Raw genomic sequence first — 23,042 nt, 5'->3', positions numbered from 1 at the left:
GTGAAGGAAGCAGCAGGCTTGCTTTTTGGAGATGTCTTATTCTATCACAAGACTCCAATGTCATTGAGTAAATTACCTTTTCTGTTGCATGAAGAGTAGTTCAGAGGATTAAATCAGTGAATACAATAAAAAGTTAAGTGCTCTACAACCTTTTAAAGAGGTAGAGTGATTTTTCTGTGAGAGTGAGCTAATTAATTCAGGAAGTACAGCTTAAAATGAGCTCTGTCTGCCCTCTGTAAGTACATCCTTGTAAATGTTGGTGATGTAGACTTAGAGTTGATATTTGTTCCTTATATGTAATATTTCAAGATCTGGGTTTTAAGTATAGCTTGAGTTTCTTTATCCCTTAAAAATGAAGCATGGTACTTAGTTATCAGATACATTGATAGGAAAAAGTTGATACAAGAGGAAAACCCAGAGAATGAGGGTTGGAGACCATGCCCATGATTGTTCACTCACATTTTTAAAAAATATAGTTTTAGTTGTATATGGACACAATACCTGTATTTATTTATCTTTATGTGGTGCTGAGGATTGAACACAGGGCTTCACATGTGCTAGGCAAGTGCTCTACCAGTGAGCCACAACCCAGCCCCTCATTTTTTTTTTTTAACTGTGAAGAATCATTCTGTGGCCTGACCATTAGATTTCAAATATTTTCTAGCATGACAGTAAAAATATATTTTCATTGCAACCAGATTTTACCTGTTTATATTATCAAATTACCATTTTTGGCCTGTTGGTTACTCTAATATCAGGTTAGCATCTAAAGTTTTCAGAGGTTTCAAGGATTATAATAACCAAATAAACACTCAATTAAATTATTTTAAAGAAGCTCAATGGGCTTGCATGTTGTGTTTCTGATCTGCAGAGACACAAACCTGTTATGATTTAGGCTCCACTGCTATGGATAACTGTGAAGGTTATAAACATACAGAGGGATAAATCTCCAAGTTTAGGATCCAGTTATTTCCATTATTCTTTAGCTTTTTATACCAAGAAACATAAACTGTTGAAAAGTTATTAACTCAAAATGCCTGCACTAAAGTTTTTAAAATTGATAGATTTTAAGACTTAAAACTTATACCTAATTAAGGAAATTAATGCCATTGGATATGGATATAAATTTATTTAAAAGATGGATTTGATTGTTCACTTCATTGCCATCAAAATTAAACTAAAATTAAGAGTTAATATGTCTCATATAAAAGCAGATGGCTGAAATCTGCATTCTAAATATGAACACACTATAATATTAATTTTCACTTTTTCCTTCTCAAAAAACTCCTAAGAAACTTTGTACTCCAAATTTATCCAGAAGTTAAAAATAAATAATAAGCGCCCAGAAAACTATCTCCAAAAGTAGCCACATGAACCTTTCATTTCACATTTTGCTTGTGCAGAGTCTCTAGGGTCTCTGCGATTCTAAATGCTGCTGCCTTCCAACTCCAGTGTTACCTTCTCATCCTGTCAGTCATGGAGGCTGTAGGTGCAGGCCTGAGACCAAAGCCGTGATCTTGGCAGAGGTAGTTGAAATTAACTAGGAAGAAGCATATTGAGGTTTTCTCTTTTCTGCTCCTTGCAAATGCTTAGATAAATGTTCCTTTCCAGGAAAGGACTGCTCTGCTCATAACTCAGATGCTGAAATTGTGGACTCTAAAGCTGAAAGTGGCCACCTGCATGGGAGACCCCATTGGAGACTGTGGAAATTGTCAACTGCTTTGATTGCAACTCAAAGTGGCAGTGAGAATGCGGTATCATTTATTGCACAACAAAAGTAGATGGAGACAAATGGAACTGATTGACTTGTTCCTTTTTCCTTTTAATTCTCAGCCTTACTAGTGCTGAGCCATTGGGCATGTTTCCACAGAAAATACACTGTGCTCATCTGTTGATGGAGCCAGGAAAATATTTGCCTAATACTTCCAATACTGTTCATTGCTGTGCATTTTAGAAACTCTTGTTAACATTAAGATACTTATTTCTCACTTCCATACATTCAGTAGTATACCTTCTATTATGGACATCAGGAAGATAAATAAGAAAATAAAAATGATTAGATTGAGGAAAATGTTTAGATTTGTCCTGAAGATACTAAATAGCTTCTTATAATATGGGACTTGACTATTTGAGTTCTCCTGTTTCCCCAGTAGTATATGATATAAAATTCATTGGCTTTTAATCCAAGAATGTTTTTAAAAACTTGAAAGAGTAAATAATAATTAAAAATATCTGAAAGTATGTCAACTCCTGATATAAATCAGATTGTTGCTAAATATTCAATGCAAATCTTTCCGTCACATTTTTTTTTCACAGAACCTAGATTTTTTATACAGAGAAGTTTTTGCCTTTCCATATCAGATGCTTAATTCTGTTTATTTGTTCTTTCTAAAAAAATTAAATCTATGAGGGCCAAGAGATGTTCTGTTTTTAAACTACCATTGTTTTCCTGAAAAAAACATTTTTTTAAAAAAAACCTTGCAGATGCACCATGGGTGTGAAGTGCTGTGGACAGGTCAAAGGTAAAAATGGGTGTTTTAAATATGTCCATGTACTGGTGCACAGAGCCCTGTCTTGGAACTACATAGCTTTATTTAGTCAGTTTCTATGCAATGCAAAATGGTAGCACGAGTGAGGAAAAGCTCTGAATCAGCCCTGTAGTCATCACATGGAAGGGATGGTGCTCTGGTTCTTTCCTGCTCCTTCTCTAGCTTCAGAGCCTCTATATTCTCCGCAGAGCCTAAGTTACCAGATGAGACAAACAGAATGAACCAGCCAAGTTCATCCATGTTCGTCCGTGTCTTCAGTGTTGTCAGCATCCTTCAGGAGGCAGTGTTAGGTATGACTTTGTCTACCAACTATAAAATTACCTCCAGAATCCGGGCTCTGGTAGACTCAGTTGCCTTCTTTGGAGGGTTAAGCACCTTCCAGGAATGCTCAGATTTCTTATTGCTGTTCCTTTTTCTTTGGAAAATGGTTTTGGGATGCACAGGACAGTCTCCTGCCCTGGTAGAACTGTATGATAGGAGGAAATGTCATGGTATGTCAGCTCCTCATGTTGGTCCTTGACTCTTGCTGTGTGCTGAGGGAGTTTGCCTGACCTTAACCCTGAAGACTAGTTGACTTCTGTTCCTAAAGCTTGTGGTAGACTTCCTAAGTGTTCCCAGGGAGTAGTCATCATTCTATGCTGAATGTGTCCCATGTCACTTCACTTATTGCTGGTGGTGTGGCCTTCCTCAGGTCTGTGAGTCTTGCTTCTGGCTGAGCAGCAAGTCGGGGCCTTGATTATATATATTTTGCTCCTGTCAAGTTGACCTGTGTATATTCAGATTCAGCTCAATTTTTGTTTTCTTTTGATGACCTCTTGGGAATTCTGGGTCACTGTGAGGGAGTGGAAAAAGTATTGATGGGTTTTGTACTGGCAGGTTAGGCTCAGAACTGACCTATCAGTTCCACCCACAGCTCAGCTGCCACACTAGTCACTTTGCCCCATGAAACCACAGAGGGCATGGAAGAAGGATGCTTTACATGGCTAAGAAGTGGGAAACCAGGAATTATAAATTCTCTGACTTGGCATGGTACATCTTACAGTTTTGCTACTTTACCATTGTGTGAAAGTGATATAACTGTATACTTTGAATTTTGTATTTTAAGTTTTCCATGGACCATGTGATCAAATTTTAGGGGTAAACAACCATAGCCTACAGTATATGGTGGTATTTGGTTGGTTAGGTGTATTCAATGCATTTTCCATTTATAATATTTTCAAATGATGGGTTAGTCAGGATGTAATGCCATGGTAAGTTGAAAAGTATCAGTATTTGGCAAAGAGTGGTAATGGCTGATGACTACCTTACCCCTACAAGGTGATATCCCTAAATTCCACATGGAAGTCAAGCAAAAGCCTGCCTATGCTTTTCACATATTCCTCTCACTTTTCTGATCCTCTGGGGCTTTGTTCCTGAGCAAGGATTGTGGATTATTGTCCCACCATGTAATAGGCAGTTCCTACTCCTGCTCAGCAGGAAGTCATCACATCCTATTTTCATCTTTTCTGAGTTGTTCTTTACTCTCCCTGGCTTTTCATGGGCTTGAATGTATAATGATTTCTTGCAAATGGCATTAACTAAAGGAATGAAAAATAAATGACCTTATTTCAAAGTTATTTCTGTGTATATAATCTGCCTGGTCAGTATATCATGATGGCCACCAATTTGCCATGAAAGTTTTCCATTTATGTAAGAGTAAGTAGTACTTAAGGCTTACTTGGTACCTTCCCAAATGGTTTTTGGAGCCCTTCTTAGACTAACCAAATTTTATCAAAATTTGGGTAGCAAATTCTACTCTTTTCCCTTTCAAAATAACTATTACAACTTCTTATATCATTCATGGTACACTCTGAGGTATGTTGAGTTTATTAGTGTGTACCCTTGAAGTGTACCATGATGTCTTGCTTCACTTAACGTGTTTATAAATGAACTGCCTGTCTCTATGGAGTTGTATTTTGCCTATGGCCTTACGTGCTTTCCATCCATGCACAAACTGCATTGCCTCTTCTGGGTAATGAGAGTTTGCTTCTTTTTTTCTGTTCAGGGATCCTGGTAAAAGTTCCACTATTTGAGATGGCCTTCATTCCTGGCCAAAGGGTGAGGTTGAATTAGCAACCTTTCATGAGGCAGCTGGGTTTACTAAGGTATATGCATCCCAGTAAAAATCAAAGCATTTGGGATCTTGAACAACAGGTCTAATTTGCAGGATTGAAGATGCTCCAGACATGAAATATGTCAGTCTGCTCTGAGTGTTAGTGGAGACCTTACTGAGTGGGTACTACAAGATTATTTCTGGGACTCCCTTATCTGTCTTCCCTATAATTCTTACAGTTGGACTCCTGTGATGTTGCCATGTTTCCTCCACAGAAGTCAAGTCAAATGAACTTTGTTGGGACATTCTATGTCACACTGATGGGATGAATATCTCTACTGGGAATGTTCCTTTGTCACAGGCATTCAACATTTGTGATGCTTGGACCGCCTCCATTTTGCATGTGTATTAGAGCACTGCATATTCCTATAAGGGGGAAACTACATGTGCCTCTTCTCTCCCAAGGCTTTCACAGCACATTTGCCAATTGCAATGAATTAACCAGTCATAACATCTTTAGGGAAAATGTTTTTTCTTCAATGGGATTTCTTTCCCAGAAGCATTTGGCTTACTGAGCAGTAACCAATGGATGGAAAATTTAGTTCTCATGGCATTATTTCTGAGGATCTCATTCTGGTATTTCCTGATGTGGTCCTACATTTATTTTAAATTTTGAAAAATGAGTTACTTGTTCAGTTTCTTAAGAACAGTGATAATCCCTAGGAAGTCCATGAGGTGCCTTGCCTCCTGCCTTTCTGGGCAAATTCCTAATTGTCATGGGGACATCAAGGGAGATGATGTTGTTTTCACCCTCCTATATGACAGTCTGAAATCTTAGACCTATTGAAGTAACTCAAGGGAACTCTGGAAGATGTCTAATGATGCTTTCATTGAATGATTGGATCTCTGAACAACACCTCATAAACATGAAGACCCACATGATAAAATCAGAAAGCTTGGTGGCTCACCTTATCATAAATGAGATACTGTTTGTTCATTTTGTCCCTGGGCTTGCTGGACAATTCTATTTTTATTTCAAATTTGAGAAAGTAGCACTGTTGTCTTACAGTTAGTCAATGCAAAACTTCCAACCACTAAGACCTGAAAGCACCAGGTCACCACAGATCTTTGAGATGTCAGTCATGCCTCTCTGGCCTCTTCTTTTACAACTGCTCAATAGTGCACATGAGAAAAATGGATTAACATTCAGTAGTAATACATTTTTGTTTATGTAGGAAGAGCTACAGAAGTGAATGTAAAATTCCAAAGAGCTCTGAAAGTTGTCCCTGGGGATGCTGCACACAAAACTTCAGGAAGCCAGGTGACCTCTCACAATGTGTTCCCATGATAGGCTCGTTTTGCCCACTACACAAGGTATCAGTCACTGAAATGAGTTTTGTGTAGAATAAGAGTTTATCCACAATTTGGCCAAGCATGGAGGTGGGATACCCAAGTCCCAAATCTACATCCTGGAGGATAGGGTTTGGGGATATTTATGGGATAAGGAAGCAGGGTATTTAAGGTGTGGGTGAACATGATTGGAGTTCAAGTAATCAGTGGATTTCACTGGTGTAATCAATCTTCATGGCCTCTCCTGAGATGCATGTTCAGAAAATGGTAGCATTAGTATGATCTGAGGGTGGAGGTTTGGCTTCCTGACATCAATAGCCCACCCATTGCACACCTGCACAGGCCCCTTGGCAGAATCCTTGTTTTCATCAAAAACAGCCTTCACATGCCTGAAAAGTAACCTAGGTAGCCATTATCATTATAACTCCAATATCAGAGGTTCTAGTTCTGCAGGGCTAGTAAGAGACTTAATAGTATTTTGCTAAGCTGAGTGTCTTTCAGAATTAGTGATTTTTAAAGTTAACTAAGAAAGTAACTAAGGGGGAAGCACAGGTTCTCAAAATCAGAGAACTAAAAAGTACAAAGGGTTGATTAGTATAAAGGAGACTGGGTCAGCTGTGTTTGCTATTGGCTACTAATTGTCAAAAACATGATTCTTTCTTCCCTTGGAGTCATGGAGACCAACTCTTTCGGATGGTCAAATTCTTGAGAATAACTGGGGTTGAGGGTAGGTGATGGGCCTTTATGGAGCCTTTGTTGCTTCAGAAGATACATATTTACCATCTTAAGCCCTTCTATTATTTTACTACATGCGGGGGGGGGGGTGATTATGGCCCACCCACCAAAGGCTTGGTTTTAAATGCTCTTATATTTCTTCAATATTACTGACATTTAATGAACATCTCAGATTGACCAATATAAATGAATTTTGAATTCATTTTCAAGTTGCTTAATTGCAAAGCCACTGCAGAGTGCATCTGAATTTCATAAGAAATTGTTTTACAACTAGGTGTCTGAGTATGATTTTTAAATTATAGATGCACTTTTTGGGAAACTGCACACCAGGTAGACTTCTGGAAAATTTTAGGAAGCACAGCAGAAGGGAGTCAGAGCACACATAGATGGGTCTAGAGGCAGGATTCTGCATGTTTTACACCCTCATAGCCAGAAAGCCTGCATGTAGATAACTGGAATTATTTCCTAAGGAATTAAAGCTAAAACAAATGCTTTAGTAGATCCCCCTCAGCAAAGTAGGCCAGGGTCATGTGCAAAATCTCAGGGTGTAAAGCCCAGAGATCTCTGAGGTGGTGAGCAGGGAGCATGTACAGTGCTGCCTGTGTCTTCCTTGGGAACACTGCCTGCTTTCCTTACCTTCTCCCAATTCACCCTAGTCATCTAGAATGCCTAATGAGACACCTGTGAATTCAGATGCAGTTAAGTGAGGAAAGAAACAGAGCTGGTTCTTATGCCATTAGAAACAATGTTAACAGTGACCTGGGGGGAAACTTACCTTGGCAACAATTCCAATTTAGCCTTTATTTGCTTGACCTCTGAATGACCTGAACATCCTTGGATCTTTCAGGTCACATTAGCTACTTGACATTTCTCCGGTCTGTCGGATATTTCTTTGCTTTGGTGCTTGTTAAAATTTGAGGAAGACATGCACCGATTTTCACCTTTCACCTTTAAGTATTCCTCTGTGCACAAAGCTGACATTCTGACACTCATTAGGGCAGTGTATGCTCAGGGTCCACCAGAGCAGTGGTCAGTGTTATCACTATCTGTGGTCTGAGTAATGAAGGCAGGGAGGGTCCTGGGCTTGTTACATGCTTGCGCTAGTTTTGTTTTCTTCATTTTCTCATCTTCTTCTCCAAATTATTCAGCATTTTTGAGTCATTTCCTGAGGACTTTCTAGTAAAAGTGGCAGGTGACTGATGATTTAAGTCATGAAGAGGCTGCAGATCACAGCACTTGGTGTGACCTCTTGCTGTAATTGCCGTGAGGGCAGCAATTCCTGCCGCAGGCAGCCTGACTGACTTCCAACATGTGGAGGGGAATTACCAGGCACTTCACACATCTTCTTATTGGATCTTCATCCCAATCCTAAAAAACAAAAACAAAACAAACAAAAAAAACTTATCCCACTTTTCTTATAGGGGAATGGACGTTTTTTGGCTGGTGGCTTCCCAAACGTTAGGACTTTGCTGTGTACAATTGGGAATATTATTCTTGAGAATAACTGGGGTTGAGGGTAGGTGATGGGCCTTGATGGAGATTTTGGTGCTTCAGAATATGTTTTTTATTTGTATAAATAGTGAGGTTTTTGTTGTTGCTGCTTTTTTAAGATTTTTATTTATTTAGCCAAGTTTTCTGTGAAGGGGCTGAGGCTGGAGAAGAGGGGGCAGTGGACAGGCAGCCTATGCTGTGAGCAGTGGGAGAGCTGTGGCAAGGGACACCTTTCTTGTGGGTTCAGGATTAGTCACTATGAAATGGTAATTGAGAACTGCTGGGCTTCATGTCAAGGGCTATGGGTTCCTTTGTGTTCTTTACCCAGATGGGGTCTTGCTAAGTTGCTGAGGTTGGCCTTGAACCTGTGATCCTCCTACCTCAGCCTTCCCTACCCCTAAACAGTCTATCCATGCTAGTTAGTAGGGGGCTGCCCTCAAGTCCAGCCCTTCTAATTAGTGTTTTGGTTTGTTTTTTGTTGGGCAGGGGTGGTCTCACATACTGTCTCAAGCTCACTAGTATTCCTAAAGTTAGAGTTTGTATATTCCCCATACTTTCTCTTCAACACTTCATTAAATTTTAGAAAAAGCACCATCCACCCCAGTACTGTGGACAGCGAGCATATGTAGAGGACCAGGAATGGCCTGCAGGAATCTGGGGTTTATCTGTGAGTATATTCTTGCTGACATGATTGCCTTATGGCAGGGGGCATTCTGAAGTTTCATTACTTTATCAGGGAACCCAGGTGATTAAGTAGCTTAACTTGTATATTAGCAGCACCTCCTCTCCACAGGTAAATCCAATGCAGATGTTGAAAGCTGGCCTGCAGGGATGGGACTGCTCTTGAAGGAGAGGCTGGACCCAGGGCTACATGTGGGAAACATGCTGTTATTTTTCATTTGGCTGTGCTTCTCTACATGGGTTCCCATATTAATTATGTTTCCTGGTTTCCAGAGGGAATGAAAAGGACAAAAAGATGGTGACATGAAAAAAAGAATTGTATCATTAATATGTTCTTGAGAACTTTAATACTGTTGTAGGGACAGATGAGGCAGGGCACCAAAGATAGCAGGAAACAGTTTTATTTGGCTGCAGCCAGGTTCAGAGGGTATAGTTTTCGCTATATTAATCCCCCGAACCCCAAGGTCAGGTACTTTCAGAACTTTATACCCAGCATGGAAGGGGAGGGGCTCAGAAGTTCACAGACTACAGAAGTTCACATAAAGCAGGTTTTTCTGGGCTGGGGTTGTGGCTCCGTGGTAGTGCGCTTGCCTCTCATGTATGAGGCACTGGGTTCAATTCTCAGCGCTACATATAATTACATGAATAAAATAAAGATCCATCAACCTTTATTTAAAAAGAAAAAGCAGATTTTTCCTTCACTGTTTTGGGCAAGTTAATCCTCTGCTCCCCCTCCCCCCGCCCCTGTTACCATGGAGGCCAACCAATAATTTCTCTTATCTTAGAAATGTAGACATCTCTGTAAAGCTCCAGCTCAAGGCCAGAATTTGTCTTTTTTTAAAATCCCATTTTGCATTTGCAAACACACTTTTCAAACTACTATACTGGATAAATATTTGTGAGAAACTAGGAAAAGGGGTGTTCAGTGCCTGGAGTGCTGATCTCTTCCAGGCTAGTGGCCAAGTAAAAAAAAGCAACAGGAAAATAGGAATTTTACCTACATTGAACTCTTTTGTAGAGACTCTTTTGCTGATAGTCCTAAAATCAATTATGGTGAAGATTCCTGGAGAAGTTTAGTTAAGATTTTCTGTGGAGAAGGGGGTGCCACTACAATACTAACTAATAGGAGCTAGAACACAGGAAAGTTAATAGTTTTTCAGTGGTTTAAGTGAGTCATCTAAAATATCAAATATAGAAATTTTTAACATAAAAGAATCAACAATACTTAATGTCTGACATTTTAAAAACTAGCTACAAAATCAGGTGCTGTTGCAGCAGGAATGTTAGTCAGGATTGTCAGTTAAGTCTCAGAAGTCTCAGACAGAGCAAAAATTATATCAGAAAGTCTGACAGACTGTGGGACTAGGCAGGAAGGCACTGAGTGATAACCAACCTTCTCATGAAAATCAAAGGCTGAGAATATGTCACAGGCTGGAGGCCTCTAAGGAGACAGGATGATGGCATTTAATGTAGGATCCTGGAGTAGATCCTGGACTAGAAAAAAAGATTGAGTGGAAAACTCAAGCAATCAAAATAATTTGAGGCCTTGTTAATAACACTGTTCTACTGAACTCCTAAAAGTAATTATCCCATCATGTGATTGTTGCTGAGAGCAGATTTTAAGTCTTCTTACCACAAAACAGTTAGTATTGTTGTAATATGTTAATTATATGTGTTAACTATATATATGTTATATGATTAGCTATATATATGTTAATTATATGGTATAGCTACTCTACCATGTATGAATATGCCAAAATGTGTGGTACACCATATCTATATACAATTTTTATTTGTAGGTATAAGAATATTATTCCAATGTTAGTACCTTAGTTTTGTTCAAAGTGTCCTGGGGAAGCTAGTTAAAAAAGATGGAAATTACCTATACAATCTTTGTATTTTTTCTGTAAATTGAAATTATTTCAAAATAAAATATAGAAAATGCATTTCAGAACAGCCATAATCATAGCTGATTTGAATTCCAGATCAAAGAAAAAGACTTTGTGGTTAGGAAAATTTTGAATATTTGAACAAATGAAGAAATCCTAGAAGGAACCTGGGTTTAACGATTGGTAAGCTTTATATTTTCCTGGAGGAATATGCATGTAGAGCTGTGTATGGAGGACACAGCCAAGAGAGAGGGGTCTGAATGTTCCCACCTATACCTTCAGGAGTCCTGATGCAGGTATCAGATCATCCCAACTCCTGCCTCCTAAGCAAATCTAGTGTTTAGTGCTAGCAGTTAATGAGCTGACACATCTAAAAAACAAATTAACAATGTATGTAGTCAAAAACTGTTAGACAATACTATTAGAACCTTGACTTAGGAATGAGTATTGGGAGAAAGTTAGAAAAAAAAGCAATTTTTTTTCCCATTAGGGATCATTGACAAGACATTGTCATTTTCTAGATATTATTATAAAGATAATGATTTTAAAGCTTATTTCTAAATTTTCATAATTACATGTTAATTTGAAAATCAGAAAATCGAATAAAAATATAAATCTAAGTCCATGGGTTCCTCAACTATAGATTCAAGCAACCTCCAATCAAAAAATAAGACAAAAATAATTCTGAATATGACACACACTTTTTTTCTTGTGATTTCCTCCCAATAATACTGTATCATAGCTGTGTATATAGCATTGTATTATATTAGATATTGCAGAGAATCTAGAGATGATTTAAAGGATATAGAGGACTTAAAGGACATAGAGGGTAGTTTGTATGCAAAGACTACATCATTTTATATAATGTACTTGGAATTTGGTATCCAAGGGAGTCCTGGACCAAGTCCCTGGTGATAATTATGGACAGTTGTGCACACCTCATATTTATGTTAAACAGGAAGAACAAAATACATCAACAATATACCCTCAGGCACCCTTAATTTTCTATTTTGACAGGCTTTAGACACAACAAAGCACAATCATTTCTGTTCTGCTCTGTTGTCTTGAATGCCTGGGAAATTATTTGTCCTTTCAGACAGTAAAGGTACCACTTGCTATGTGGGGCTCTCTCTAACCTTCCCGACTCGCCCCTCAGAACTCTTCTGCATAGAATTCTCCTCCACTTCTGCATTGTCCACCCTCCACTGCACTTTATTTCAAATTGTTCTTGAGATATCTATTTGTTCTATGAATCTGCAAGTACCTGAGTGCTTCATGCCATAACCATCTTACTATGCCAGCCTTCAGCACTGCTTCCTGATACTAGGGATCCAGGATTAAGGTTTTCTAGCTGTACTGTAGTATGGATATTTTTCTTCATGCCCAGTAAAGGGGAAATCATGCATAAAGGCTAGTAAAGGCAAGAGTTCCAGGGAAGCTTGATGTGCTGTCCAAATCTGTGTTGAGTTGATTCTTTCAGTTTCTACCCAGATTAGCAATGAACTAGTGAACACTAGAAAGCCACAGTTTAAGAACTACAGATCACTCTTCCTGTGTTCTTTATTATGTGTATAACTATGAGATAATATATATTCTATGGTTTCAAATGATGATTTTTATGTTTAATTGATGTTACATTCTTAATAAACTTTTTAAAATTTTTATTTGATGTACAAAGAGCCAGTGTGCTTTCTTTCACTGGGTTGATGTGCTGGGATAATCCATTCAAGGAAGTTCACTTAGTCCAACTTAATGAAGCCTAAATTCCTTGTGTTCAATATGTGGTGCCACATATTGAAGCTGTTATTTCCAGATCAGAGTGAGAACCCTGGTTGAATTTTACTGATGCCTCCAGGAGAGCTGCTAGGGACTCATCTTGCTTTCAGGGGTGCAATGAGGCAAAATGCTGGATTTTAAATATACCATTTTTCTTATTTCCATTTCCACGAAAAGGAGCTGGTGGCTGGACTCCACTTGTGTCAAATAAATACCAGTGGCTGCAGATTGACCTCGGAGAGAGAATGAAGGTCACGGCAGTGGCTACCCAGGGAGGATATGGGAGCTCTGACTGGGTGACCAGGTACCTTCTGATGTTCAGTGACAGCGGGAGGAACTGGAAACAGTATCGGCGAGAAGAAAGCTTCTGGGTATGTTCCTCTGTTGGGAAATATGGTCTGTCAGAGTATAAATTTTGCCAGTTCCTATGGGTTGCTGCAATCTATCACACCAACTACAGATATAGAGCCTCCAAAAGCATTTGAACAAGCTTTCAAGTGCATGAAAGACACAGTGGCTTTAAAAAAACACATTGCCCATGTTTAATTAATGAAATAAGTAAAAGGAAAACAGTTTTGTAATCCAGTTAAATACTGAGAATGTCATCTCATTATTCCTTTAAGTCATGTAAAATCTAGGGATCCAGAAGTCACATACAATCCATTTTATTCTTGTTCAGTTACACAGGAATTTACATTGTCTTAGCATTGTTAAATCCAATAAATTCATTCTTCTGTGACCTCTGATTAACTGAGGTTTCCAAGAAGCAGAACGCTTAAAAATACATATAATGGAGAATCTCCCTATGGAGCATGTGTTCAGGAATCTAGGTGGCCCTTGTCATTCATGGCCTGTAGGACTTTTTGAGATTACTGTAAATCAAAGCTATTTTCAGTTATTTAAAATGATATAAGTGCCATATTTTTTTAAAATTTCTATGTACATGTCCATGTTCCTTTTAGAGGATTTAAATTTTGTTTGCTTAACTTTTTTATTATTCCAGTAGCTCTAGTTTATTACAGACTTAGTACTTACTATGTTAGTCACCCTGTGCTCTGAAAGACAGGCTCCAAAGGGAGAGTGTTGGAGCTCTCAACACGATACCTGTACCTGGTTGGTGGAGCACCCAGTGCAGTATGGACTAAGGAAGGTTTGTCAGAGGCAGAAGAAATTGCTTTTTATTGAAAATACAGTTTAGGTGGTTGCCAGGGGCTGGGTGATGGGAGAAGGGACAGCTAGTGTTAAGTGGATACAGAGTTTTTGTTTGGGAAGATGAGAAAGTTCTGGAAATGAGTGGAGGAGACAGTTACAGAGCAGGGTGAATGGAGTCATGCAGCAGAACTGGAGGCTGAAAACAGCTAAAGTGGTGAAGTTTGTGATAATGTATAATTTGCTACAGTAACAAGATACATAGTTTAGGTTTGTTTAATACAGGCTAAGAATATTGGATAACTTTCTCCCCCTCAATTTCCATGGCAAGAGGAAAGATGTTAGCTTAAAAGCCACTACTTCTTAGCACTTTGCTTATGATAAGGCTATAAGGCCACAATGATCATAATCCTGGGGTAATAAATTGCCCTCAGTAGAATTATAAAACTCTGTTACTTATTATATGGAAATATCTCAGAAACTCTTATTAGCTTGCAATAAATGTTGGAGTTAATTGAATCAGGAACTAGTTCTCTAACAATAGATGAAAGAGCAAAACAGGGTGGGATTTGTAAGAAATTTTGCTACTGGCCTTAAAGAAACAGATGCCAGGTATATGATTAAAAGTAGATTTTAATATTGAGCTAATTCAAAGAAAACCAACTCCATGGCAGGTTTGAGATGAACATTGATTAGGAATGATAACATGGTTGGGGACATAACTTAGTGGTAGAACTTAGCATGTTTGAGGCCCTGGGTTTAATTGTTGCCTGCACTGGGGGGGGGGGGGAGAGTAAGACTTAAAACTTAATGAAGAATCTGTGAATATAGAAAACTAAATACAGCTTTTTCATCTTAGATAAGTAATAGCTAATGCATGCTAATTCTTTGTTACATTAAATCAGGGTGTTTTAACTCCACCACGCAATTAAATGACTGAGAAATGGTGAAAATAAAAATTCTTATTTTTCACTTAAGCCAGAGGGAAGCCACATCTAAGTGTTACCATGTGCCATTTTGATTTCAGATCAGGTGCCCTGGGAGAAATAGTGTCAAGAATAGTTGCATTCATGGTGGTTCCTCTGTAAATGCTTCTTGAATTAATGGATTCACTTCTGTAATCATAATTTGGATTCATATTTCAGAATCCAGTGAAAATTGGGATTGACTTTGGAAGTTGATTTTTAAAAAAATTATGTGAATTATAATTGCCATATATGATGAAAAGAATAAATCTGAAAATATAATTAATTTTAGGTGACAGTATATTGACCAAGTACCCTGCATTCTTTTTCTTTTTTGATGTTCTCAAAATTATGAAAAGTTGATAATGATGTACTAAGCACATGAAAATATTTTTATTTTCAAATGCTTTCTATTAAATGATTTTTAAAAATAAAAATGGGGAGGATTATTAATACCAAACCATATGTGTGAGGATGGTGCTTCCCACCTCTGTTCTTGGCCAGCACTGTGTGTTTAGGCTGTGATGTAGAGTGGTGTCAGGAGCTGGCTGCTCCTGCTCCCAGGGAGCTTACCCAGAGACCCTAACTTTGCTCCCTACATCCCCAGCACTGCATGGAGTGTGCTTGGTAATAAAATGTTTGCTGAATTAAGAGATGGGTAAAACCTATCATTATTGATCCCCAGACCCAATTAAGCCCCCTCCTATTCTGCCTTTCTCTTGATCTTTGCCTCAGCTTTATTTGTCTTAGAATCCAAGTGTAGTTTTTCTCCTTGCCTGTATTTTGAGCTTCTTTAAGACAGATGCTCGATCCTCTAGGCTATAGTTTTATGGTATATCCCTATATTTGAAGATAAGAATCAAACCAAACTAAACTAAAATCAAACTAAACTAAAGCAATGGGTTCACTCTTTGGTGAATGTAAAACCAGTAAGCACACTAGGAGATAGAAGAGTGAAGGAAGATTTATTACTTGCATCATGTCTAGAGAGTACTCAGGATAGCTCCCACAGCAGCACCTCCCCAAAGGGGGAAAGAGGCTTTTGCTGGGAAAACTCACATGCACGAGTGGGTTATTCTTGAGCATGTTCCTTCGGAGATTGTGCTTCTTAAAACATTTCTGGTAAAGCCTCCTGGGCAGAGAAGTTAACATTATAAGCAGCAAAGTTTACCCTAGGTCACCTGTAAGAGCAAGGAGTCAGTTACTCTGTGATTTGGGCTGGTTTCTAATGGGTGTCTCTGGAGAGCCTTATTTGGAACAAAACAACTCTGAAGGCAACTTAATAGTTTTGCAGGCAGCACTCTCCTTTCCCTACCCCACCAAGCATAGATAGTCTCTAAAAGCCTCTGCCTCCCAGCTACCAGTATCACCAGGTGGGGACTTTAGGTGTTAAATCACAATGGTTCTGCCCTCAAGAGTGGGATTAATGCCTTATAAAAAAAACTGGATTAACTCTCTGGGTTCTTTCCCTTCCAACTCTGCAGGAGGGCACACTTTCATTGAGGTGCAGGGCTTCACCAGACACTGAATCTGCTGGCAAATTTACCATTGAAAATTTACCATTAAAAAAAATTCCTTGTGCTGGGAGTGTTGGCATACTCCTGTAATTCCAGTGGCTTGGGAGGCTGAGGCAGAAGGACTGTAAGTTTAAAGCCGGCCTCAGCAAAAGTGAGGTGCTAAGCAAACTCAGTGAGACCCTGTCTCTAAATAAAGTAAAAAACGGGGCTGGAGATGTGGCTCAGTGGTCAAGTGCCCCTGAATTCAATAAAAAAAAATTTATTTGTAATAGTTACACTTTTTATCAGTGAGAAAAATATGCATTTATTAATATTGCATTGAATTGGTTTTCTTTTGCTGCTGTTACAGTGACCTGCAGTCAGTGGTTTCATACAAAACATAATTATTAGGTCATAGCTGACATAGGTCTAATGTCTGAGTGAATGTTGGTGAATTCTATGTGTAGATGTCAGCAGGGCTGGTTGTTTTTCTTGCTTGTTTCTTTTGCTTGCCTGTTTCTTTTGCTGAGGCTCTGGAGAAGAGTTATTTCTCAAGCCCTAGAACCTTTCCCAGGTTCACTGGTTCACTGGGAGGGATTCCAGAGCTCAACATATGGTCCTATCCATGGGTCTGGTTTACTGCAGCTCAGAGCACAAACCAAAGTTAACAAAGACAAGAAGAACCTGGGGCAGGAGCCTGAGACCAATATGCGCTTCTAATAGTCCTCTTTTCTTGTGGCCCACTGGAAGTACTTCATTCCTCTGTAAGTGGGTGATGAAATCTGACCTCCAGGGAAGCTCATTATCATTTTGGGGGAACAAGTCATATTGGAAACCTCTGCCTCGCACATAAACAAAATGGATTTCCAGAAGGAAAGAGGTGTTGAGCGTCAACCACCCTGATTTTACAAACTGTTCATTCAGGACTAGCCAGCCACCCTCATCCTCAGGGTAGTGGGAATGGATTCAGATGCTGCTAGATAGATCTGCTCTGCCACCTCTCCTGTAATACTCACTTTGGACTGGACAATTGTCACTCCTTGCAGTTGTAGGTCTGATTGCCGCCAGTGGTGTGGCAGGTCTCTCAGCTCTAGATGTTTCCCCTATTCCTTCTCCTTTCCTGGTGGCCTCTCTACAAGTGAATGGTGGAGATCCTTGAATTGTATAGATCTTGGGTCCTTCTGCTGCATTTCCTTTTCTTCTTGTGCTAACAGCTAGAGAAAGTTTTCTGCTCATGGGCTTAGGCTGGATCAACATGATCACACAGGGTCACCTTTCCAAACTCAGTCATGTGTAAAAAGTCCCCTTTTTCTGTAGTCGTCTCACATTCACATTTTTTACACATTAATGAATGGATATCTGTGGGGCCATTCTGCATGCCATATCATATTTACACATCTTGATTGTTGTTGTTTTATTCCTGCATTTCGTTTGCTTCCTACAAAACATTTTCCGCTGGACCTTAAGATACAATTGTTGTATGAAATAATTTCGAAATGATACCCAAGCACCTGATCAGGGTTAGTGAGTGGGGATGACTGGATGCTTGTCACTGGCTTAAAGCCTTGTTGCCCTAACTTGTATCCTAGGAGGAAGACTATGTATTTATTTCCTCCCTAGGATGTGGACTTTCACATATTTTATAATAAGGCTCAATTAAATACTTATTCTCCAGCCTCAGAATATTTCGGATACTCTCTCTGTCCTAATTTTTTTCATGTGGTCCTATCTATGTGCTGTGCTAACTTTATATACTACTGCATGCCAATAATTTCTCCTCCACCCCCCCAAAAAAACTATTGGGAAGGATGTATCATAACTTCAGCTCCTTACTAGAATGGGGCACTATTAATGGCCTTTATTCCTGCTACTTGGGTAAGTGTTCCTATGCTTTACAATGTTTGCCTTTGGGATCTATTAATTGGTACATAAACACAATATATGCCTTTCTAAATGCACGAAAATTCCAAAGCTGACAACTGGCTGGTTACAGTCTGCAGTTAAGAGGTTTAGACCTGTAGGAAAAGCATTTTTTTTATTGGTGTTCTGATTCACATTGATTTTTTTTTTTCCTTGAGGCGTGACTTCTTTCATGGCTGAACTGCATTTATAGCTGAAAACAAATAAATTGAACATATTCAAAATTATGGAATCTGTTCCAAAAGGAAGAGGTCTTCTTATGTGAGGGAAATTTAGAAATGTGTCTGAAGTTATGGGTAAGCCTACACCTTCTCATATCAAGAGACACAGTATGTCTTAGGGTATTCAAGCTCATTTGATGTATAGACTGAATGTCCTCATCTGAAATTTTGTTGTTTAAACAAAGTCAGATGAGCCATATGTAGAGAAGTCACATTTCCTAGAATGTGACTTTTTTCTTATTTTTTACTAGAAACTTGGTTTAAAAAGTTGCTTTATTTCACTGATCTTACTTTATTACATTTTGCAGCTTTGCAGAAATTTCTTTTTCTCCTCTTCTTCCTTTCTTTCTCCTCCTCCTTCTTTTTTAACAAATTGAAGGCTTATAGTAATCCTGTGCTGAAAAATTAAGTAGGCAACATTTTTTTTTTCAACAGTGTGTGCTTACTTCTGGTGTCTGTGTTATATTTTGGTAATTCATGCAGTATTTCAAGCTTTTTCATTATGATTCCACATATAACAACAATCTGTGGTCTTTGGTATTACTATTGTAATTGTTTTGGGGCACCACAAACTACTCATGAGATGGTGAACAAATGTGACCTTTGTTCTTATTCTCCATCAACTGGTATTCCTCATCTTTCCCTCTCCTTGGGCCTCCTTATTCTCTTGAAATAAAAACATGTTTAAATTAAGTGGTAATAATTCTGATAATAATTCGTATCAATAATATTAGCAATACCTTGTATTTATTGGGAATTTACCACATAACAGATTTTGTAAATTACTTTACAAATTATATCCTCATTTTTGAAAAAACTTGGCATCATTTGTTTACAAATGCAGTTAGTAATTGTACAATGGCTTCTAAGTGTTTAAGTGAAAGAAGAGTTTTTAAATCAAAAAGTAGAAATAGTTAAGCTCAGGAAAAGGAGACACTTGGAAAGATAAGACAGGCCAGAAGGCATGCCAACAGCCAAACTGGGAATGCAAAGGCTAAGTTCTTCAAGGAAATGAAAAGCGCTACTCCAGTGAACACAGAAATGATATGAGACTAAAAAAGCCTTATTACAATATGGACAAAGTTTTAGTGCACTGGATTAAAGATCAGCCACATCATTCCCTTAAACCAAACCCTAATCCACAGCAAGCCCCTAACTCTCTTCAATCCTATGAAGGCTGAGAGGGGTGAGGAAGCTGCAGAAGAAAAGCCTGAAAGTAGCAGCAGTTGGTTTATAAGATTTAAGGAAAGAAGCCATCTCCATAGCATGAAGGTGAAGCAGCAAGCACTGGTGGAGAAGCTGCAGCAAGTTACCCAGAAGATCCATCTGTGACCCTCAGGAAGGTGGCTACACTGCACAGCAAGTTTCCAGTAAGACTGGACAACCTTGTATTGGAGAAAGAGAATGTCCAGGACCTTTAAAGCTATTGAGAGGAGAACTCAATGCCTAGTTTCAAAGGACAAGCTGACTCCTCTCTTTTTGGAGTCTTAATGCATCAGCAATTTTAAATTAAAAGCCCATTCTCATTTACCATTCCAAAAATCTCTAAAAAAGAAAGGTCCTAGATAACCAAGGAGCCAGCTACTCAGTAGGCTGTCCATAGACAAGCAATTTCACCTGGGATTTTGATACAAATATCAAATCAACCAGTACCCCCATGTAGCTAGACAGTTGCTTGTCCTTTTTAGCTATGAAAGTTCTAGACAGTATCTTCTTCCAATAGAAGGCTGTTGTGTAGTGTATTCACCTTCCTCAACTATCTTGGTTAGATCACAGTAAGTTGCTGCAGCTTCTGCATCAGCATTTGCTGCATCTGGCATCAGAATCTGGGTTCTCAGTTCTCCAGGGGATTCAAATACAAGTTAGTCTATGGGAAGCACTGATCAAGACAATCTAAGTTTCATCTGTGGGAAGGATTACTCTGCCCCACCTAGATCCTAGGGGACTGTGCTACCTGCTTAAGGAAATAGCTTGTTCTGTGCATGTATTAGTGGAAATGGATGATCCTCTCTGCAAATGGACTTTAAGACTATTGCTTCTATTGTTTCTACTGACCTGGCAGAGAAAAGCCCAGTGTGCTAATTGCTTATCCAGTGTGATTCTTATTGCCTTTTATTTAATATTTATTTTTTAGTTGTAGTTGGATACAATACCTTTGTTTTATTTATTTATTTTTATTTGGTGCTGAGGATCAAACCCAGGGTCTCAAACATGCGAGGCAAGTGCTCTACTGCTGAGCCACAACCCCAGCCCCAGTTCTAATTGCTTTTTATCAATAAGTAACAACTAAATGGTTTAGAATTTTTCCTTTCAGAACTATATTTCCTGAATTTCACATTCTGTATTAACCAGGGCTTTCCTCTTTCTATTAAAGCCTCACCAGAACTCTAATTTAGAAGCTTATATCCCTGTGCATTTAGGTTGGCAGCTATAATTCAGAATGTATTGACAACTTGCAATTTAATAGGGTTTTCCTTAAAAAAAAAAAAAGTCTAATATAGCAGTAATTTTAAATTAAAAGCCCATTCTTATTTACCATTCCAATTTTTTCCTTAGTCTTTTCTTAAGAAGGTATTCTTCTAAGAAAAAACTGTCAAAAAACACATTTAAGAAAAATCAGAAATTATTTTAAATAGCCAAAAGTTCTATTATAAATAATTCTATTTAATATGTTTATTTTGCATTGAAAAAATGTGTACCACTAGGTCCTTAGATGAAAATAAAATAGAAATAACAATTTGAAACATTCTTTAGGGAAAAAACATTCCAAATGGGGAAAAATAGGAAATGTAGACTAATTAATGAGGCTAGTTAATGTTGTATTGAAGTGTTAATTTGGAGTCTTAATGCAGCAGCAATTGATGCTGTTTCTGGGGGAGAGGTTTTGGGGTGCCAGACCTAAGCAGAACAGAGGTTGGGCATTCTTTCACAGTACTCTAAAAGATCTCAAGGATGATTCCAAAGGCGTAGAGTAGAAGAAATGACAGTAGAATATTGGAAGCAGGATGGGTGCAATGGGTACTTCTGATGTATCTACAGTGTTTTATGTATTAAGAGAGTCTGATTATCCCGGCTAAATCTAAATTGTAGGTATATGTGTAGCTATTATCAAAAAGATAATAAAGAATATTGAATTTAGGTTTAAAAGAACTGTGGATATTTGTGTTAATAGACAGATCAAATGACCCCAATGAAATAAAAATAAACAGGGTAAGAATGGTGTCAAGTCACAATAAGAACAACTTAAGAATCACAGATAAGAAAAAAACTGTTTGTGTGAAAGAATAAGACATTCTAGTAAGGATGCTTGAGAAGGGGAAATTCACTTCACAGCCTATTCAGTTATTTATGCATTGTTTATTTCAGATCTAGGTGTATTACCATGACATGCCCCTGTTTATAATTTTATTGCTAATGAGCAGGTGACTCAAACAGAGCTACGCACCATATCATCTAGGAAAGTACAAAGAAGGTAGGGTCTCCTGGGTTTGTCCTCACTGTCAGAGACCTGTCCTAGGTCCAAATTCTCCAGGTCCAAATTCTCCACCTCCAAGACTGATCTGTTGCAGAACAGCAGCAACACTTCAACAGTTCTATGCAGTCACTTTTACGTACTTTAGTTCATCAGCTTTGTACCATATGCCTTACCATATTGGAGGTCATTGATCCCTTGCAGGATTAGCTTTGTCCCTCAGGCAGTCTTGTTGATTGCACATACCATGATGGACAACAATTGCCTTTTCTGTATGGTTTCTTCCCCCCTGGGCTCTGAGAGCTACTTGGTCAGGGATTAAACTTCTCAGAGGGCCAGGTCCATTATAGTTTCTCAATATAGATTTGTTGGATTGAATTAAGGAAAAGACCTCAATCCAGATGTGTAGTTTAGGGAAACAGAAAGCTTGCCAACCACATGATGCTGTTTTTGGGGGAGAGGTTTTGGGGTGTCAGAACTAAGCAGAACAGAGATTGGGCATTGTTTCCCACAAAGTTGGGCAAAGTAGAATGAACCTAAGAAGGGTGGTCCCATTTGTGCTGGATCATGTGTCTAGTGACAATAGAGATAAATGCTGGACACAATCTTTAGAAAACCCAGAGCAGCTGAAAAGGTTATAGAAAGTGAATGGACCCTCTGATCTGTAACTACATAATAATAAATGACTCCCCAGGGGCCATTGATTCTGTATCACCCGCCTCCTGTGATGATTTGCTGCTCTGGGCAGATCTCTGTTCTTCCATTTATTATATCCCTCCCTTGTACATTAAACTGCTCAAAAGGCCTTCCCTTTGTTCAAAAATTGCTTAGACCTTCCCCAACACCTAAAACTTTTTATTATCATTTCTTTCATCATACTCTTTTACTTCATCTTTTGCTTTTTTCACGTAAATTCTGGAGTCAGAGTCTGTGGCTTGTTTATTTTCTGTATCCATGATACCTGCCTCATTGCTTTGCAAATATAATAATTTTGCTCATTTGAAATGTGTTTTTGGGTTTGGAGTGAGAACTGATATGGTAGGCAAGAGGAAATTTAAATATGTAATAAGATAGGTAACAAATCTCAAGACATTACAAATTACAGCTTCACTTTTTATATAATTAAGTGGTTGCTGAAGTGGTATTACTAAAGACATATGGAAATTAGGATGTACTTTATGGAAAAGTTAAGTTATAAACAATAACATGAATGGAGGCTGCCAGACTCACAGGAGAGAGTGCTTTAAAATTAGGAT

At 38.5% G+C, this 23,042-nt stretch overlaps 1 protein-coding gene across 2 annotated transcripts in view; it reads left to right on the top strand.

Annotated features, from left to right (window-relative positions):
• The window catches only part of LOC101975743 (contactin-associated protein-like 3), a 203,046-nt gene that overhangs the window by 30,017 nt on the left and 149,987 nt on the right, over positions 1-23,042 (top strand). For both annotated transcript variants that reach the window (XM_078030403.1, XM_021719995.3), the window contains exon 3: positions 12,741-12,934. In XM_078030403.1, coding sequence (XP_077886529.1) covers positions 12,741-12,934 — 194 coding nt within the window. The remainder of the gene's footprint in view (positions 1-12,740; positions 12,935-23,042) is intronic.

This window comes from Ictidomys tridecemlineatus, chromosome 13 (genome assembly GCF_052094955.1).
Source record: "Ictidomys tridecemlineatus isolate mIctTri1 chromosome 13, mIctTri1.hap1, whole genome shotgun sequence".
In the NCBI taxonomy this organism is placed as follows: Eukaryota; Metazoa; Chordata; class Mammalia; order Rodentia; family Sciuridae; genus Ictidomys; species Ictidomys tridecemlineatus.
Note: the sequence above shows the minus strand (reverse complement) of the source record. Positions and strands in the feature narration are given on the sequence as shown.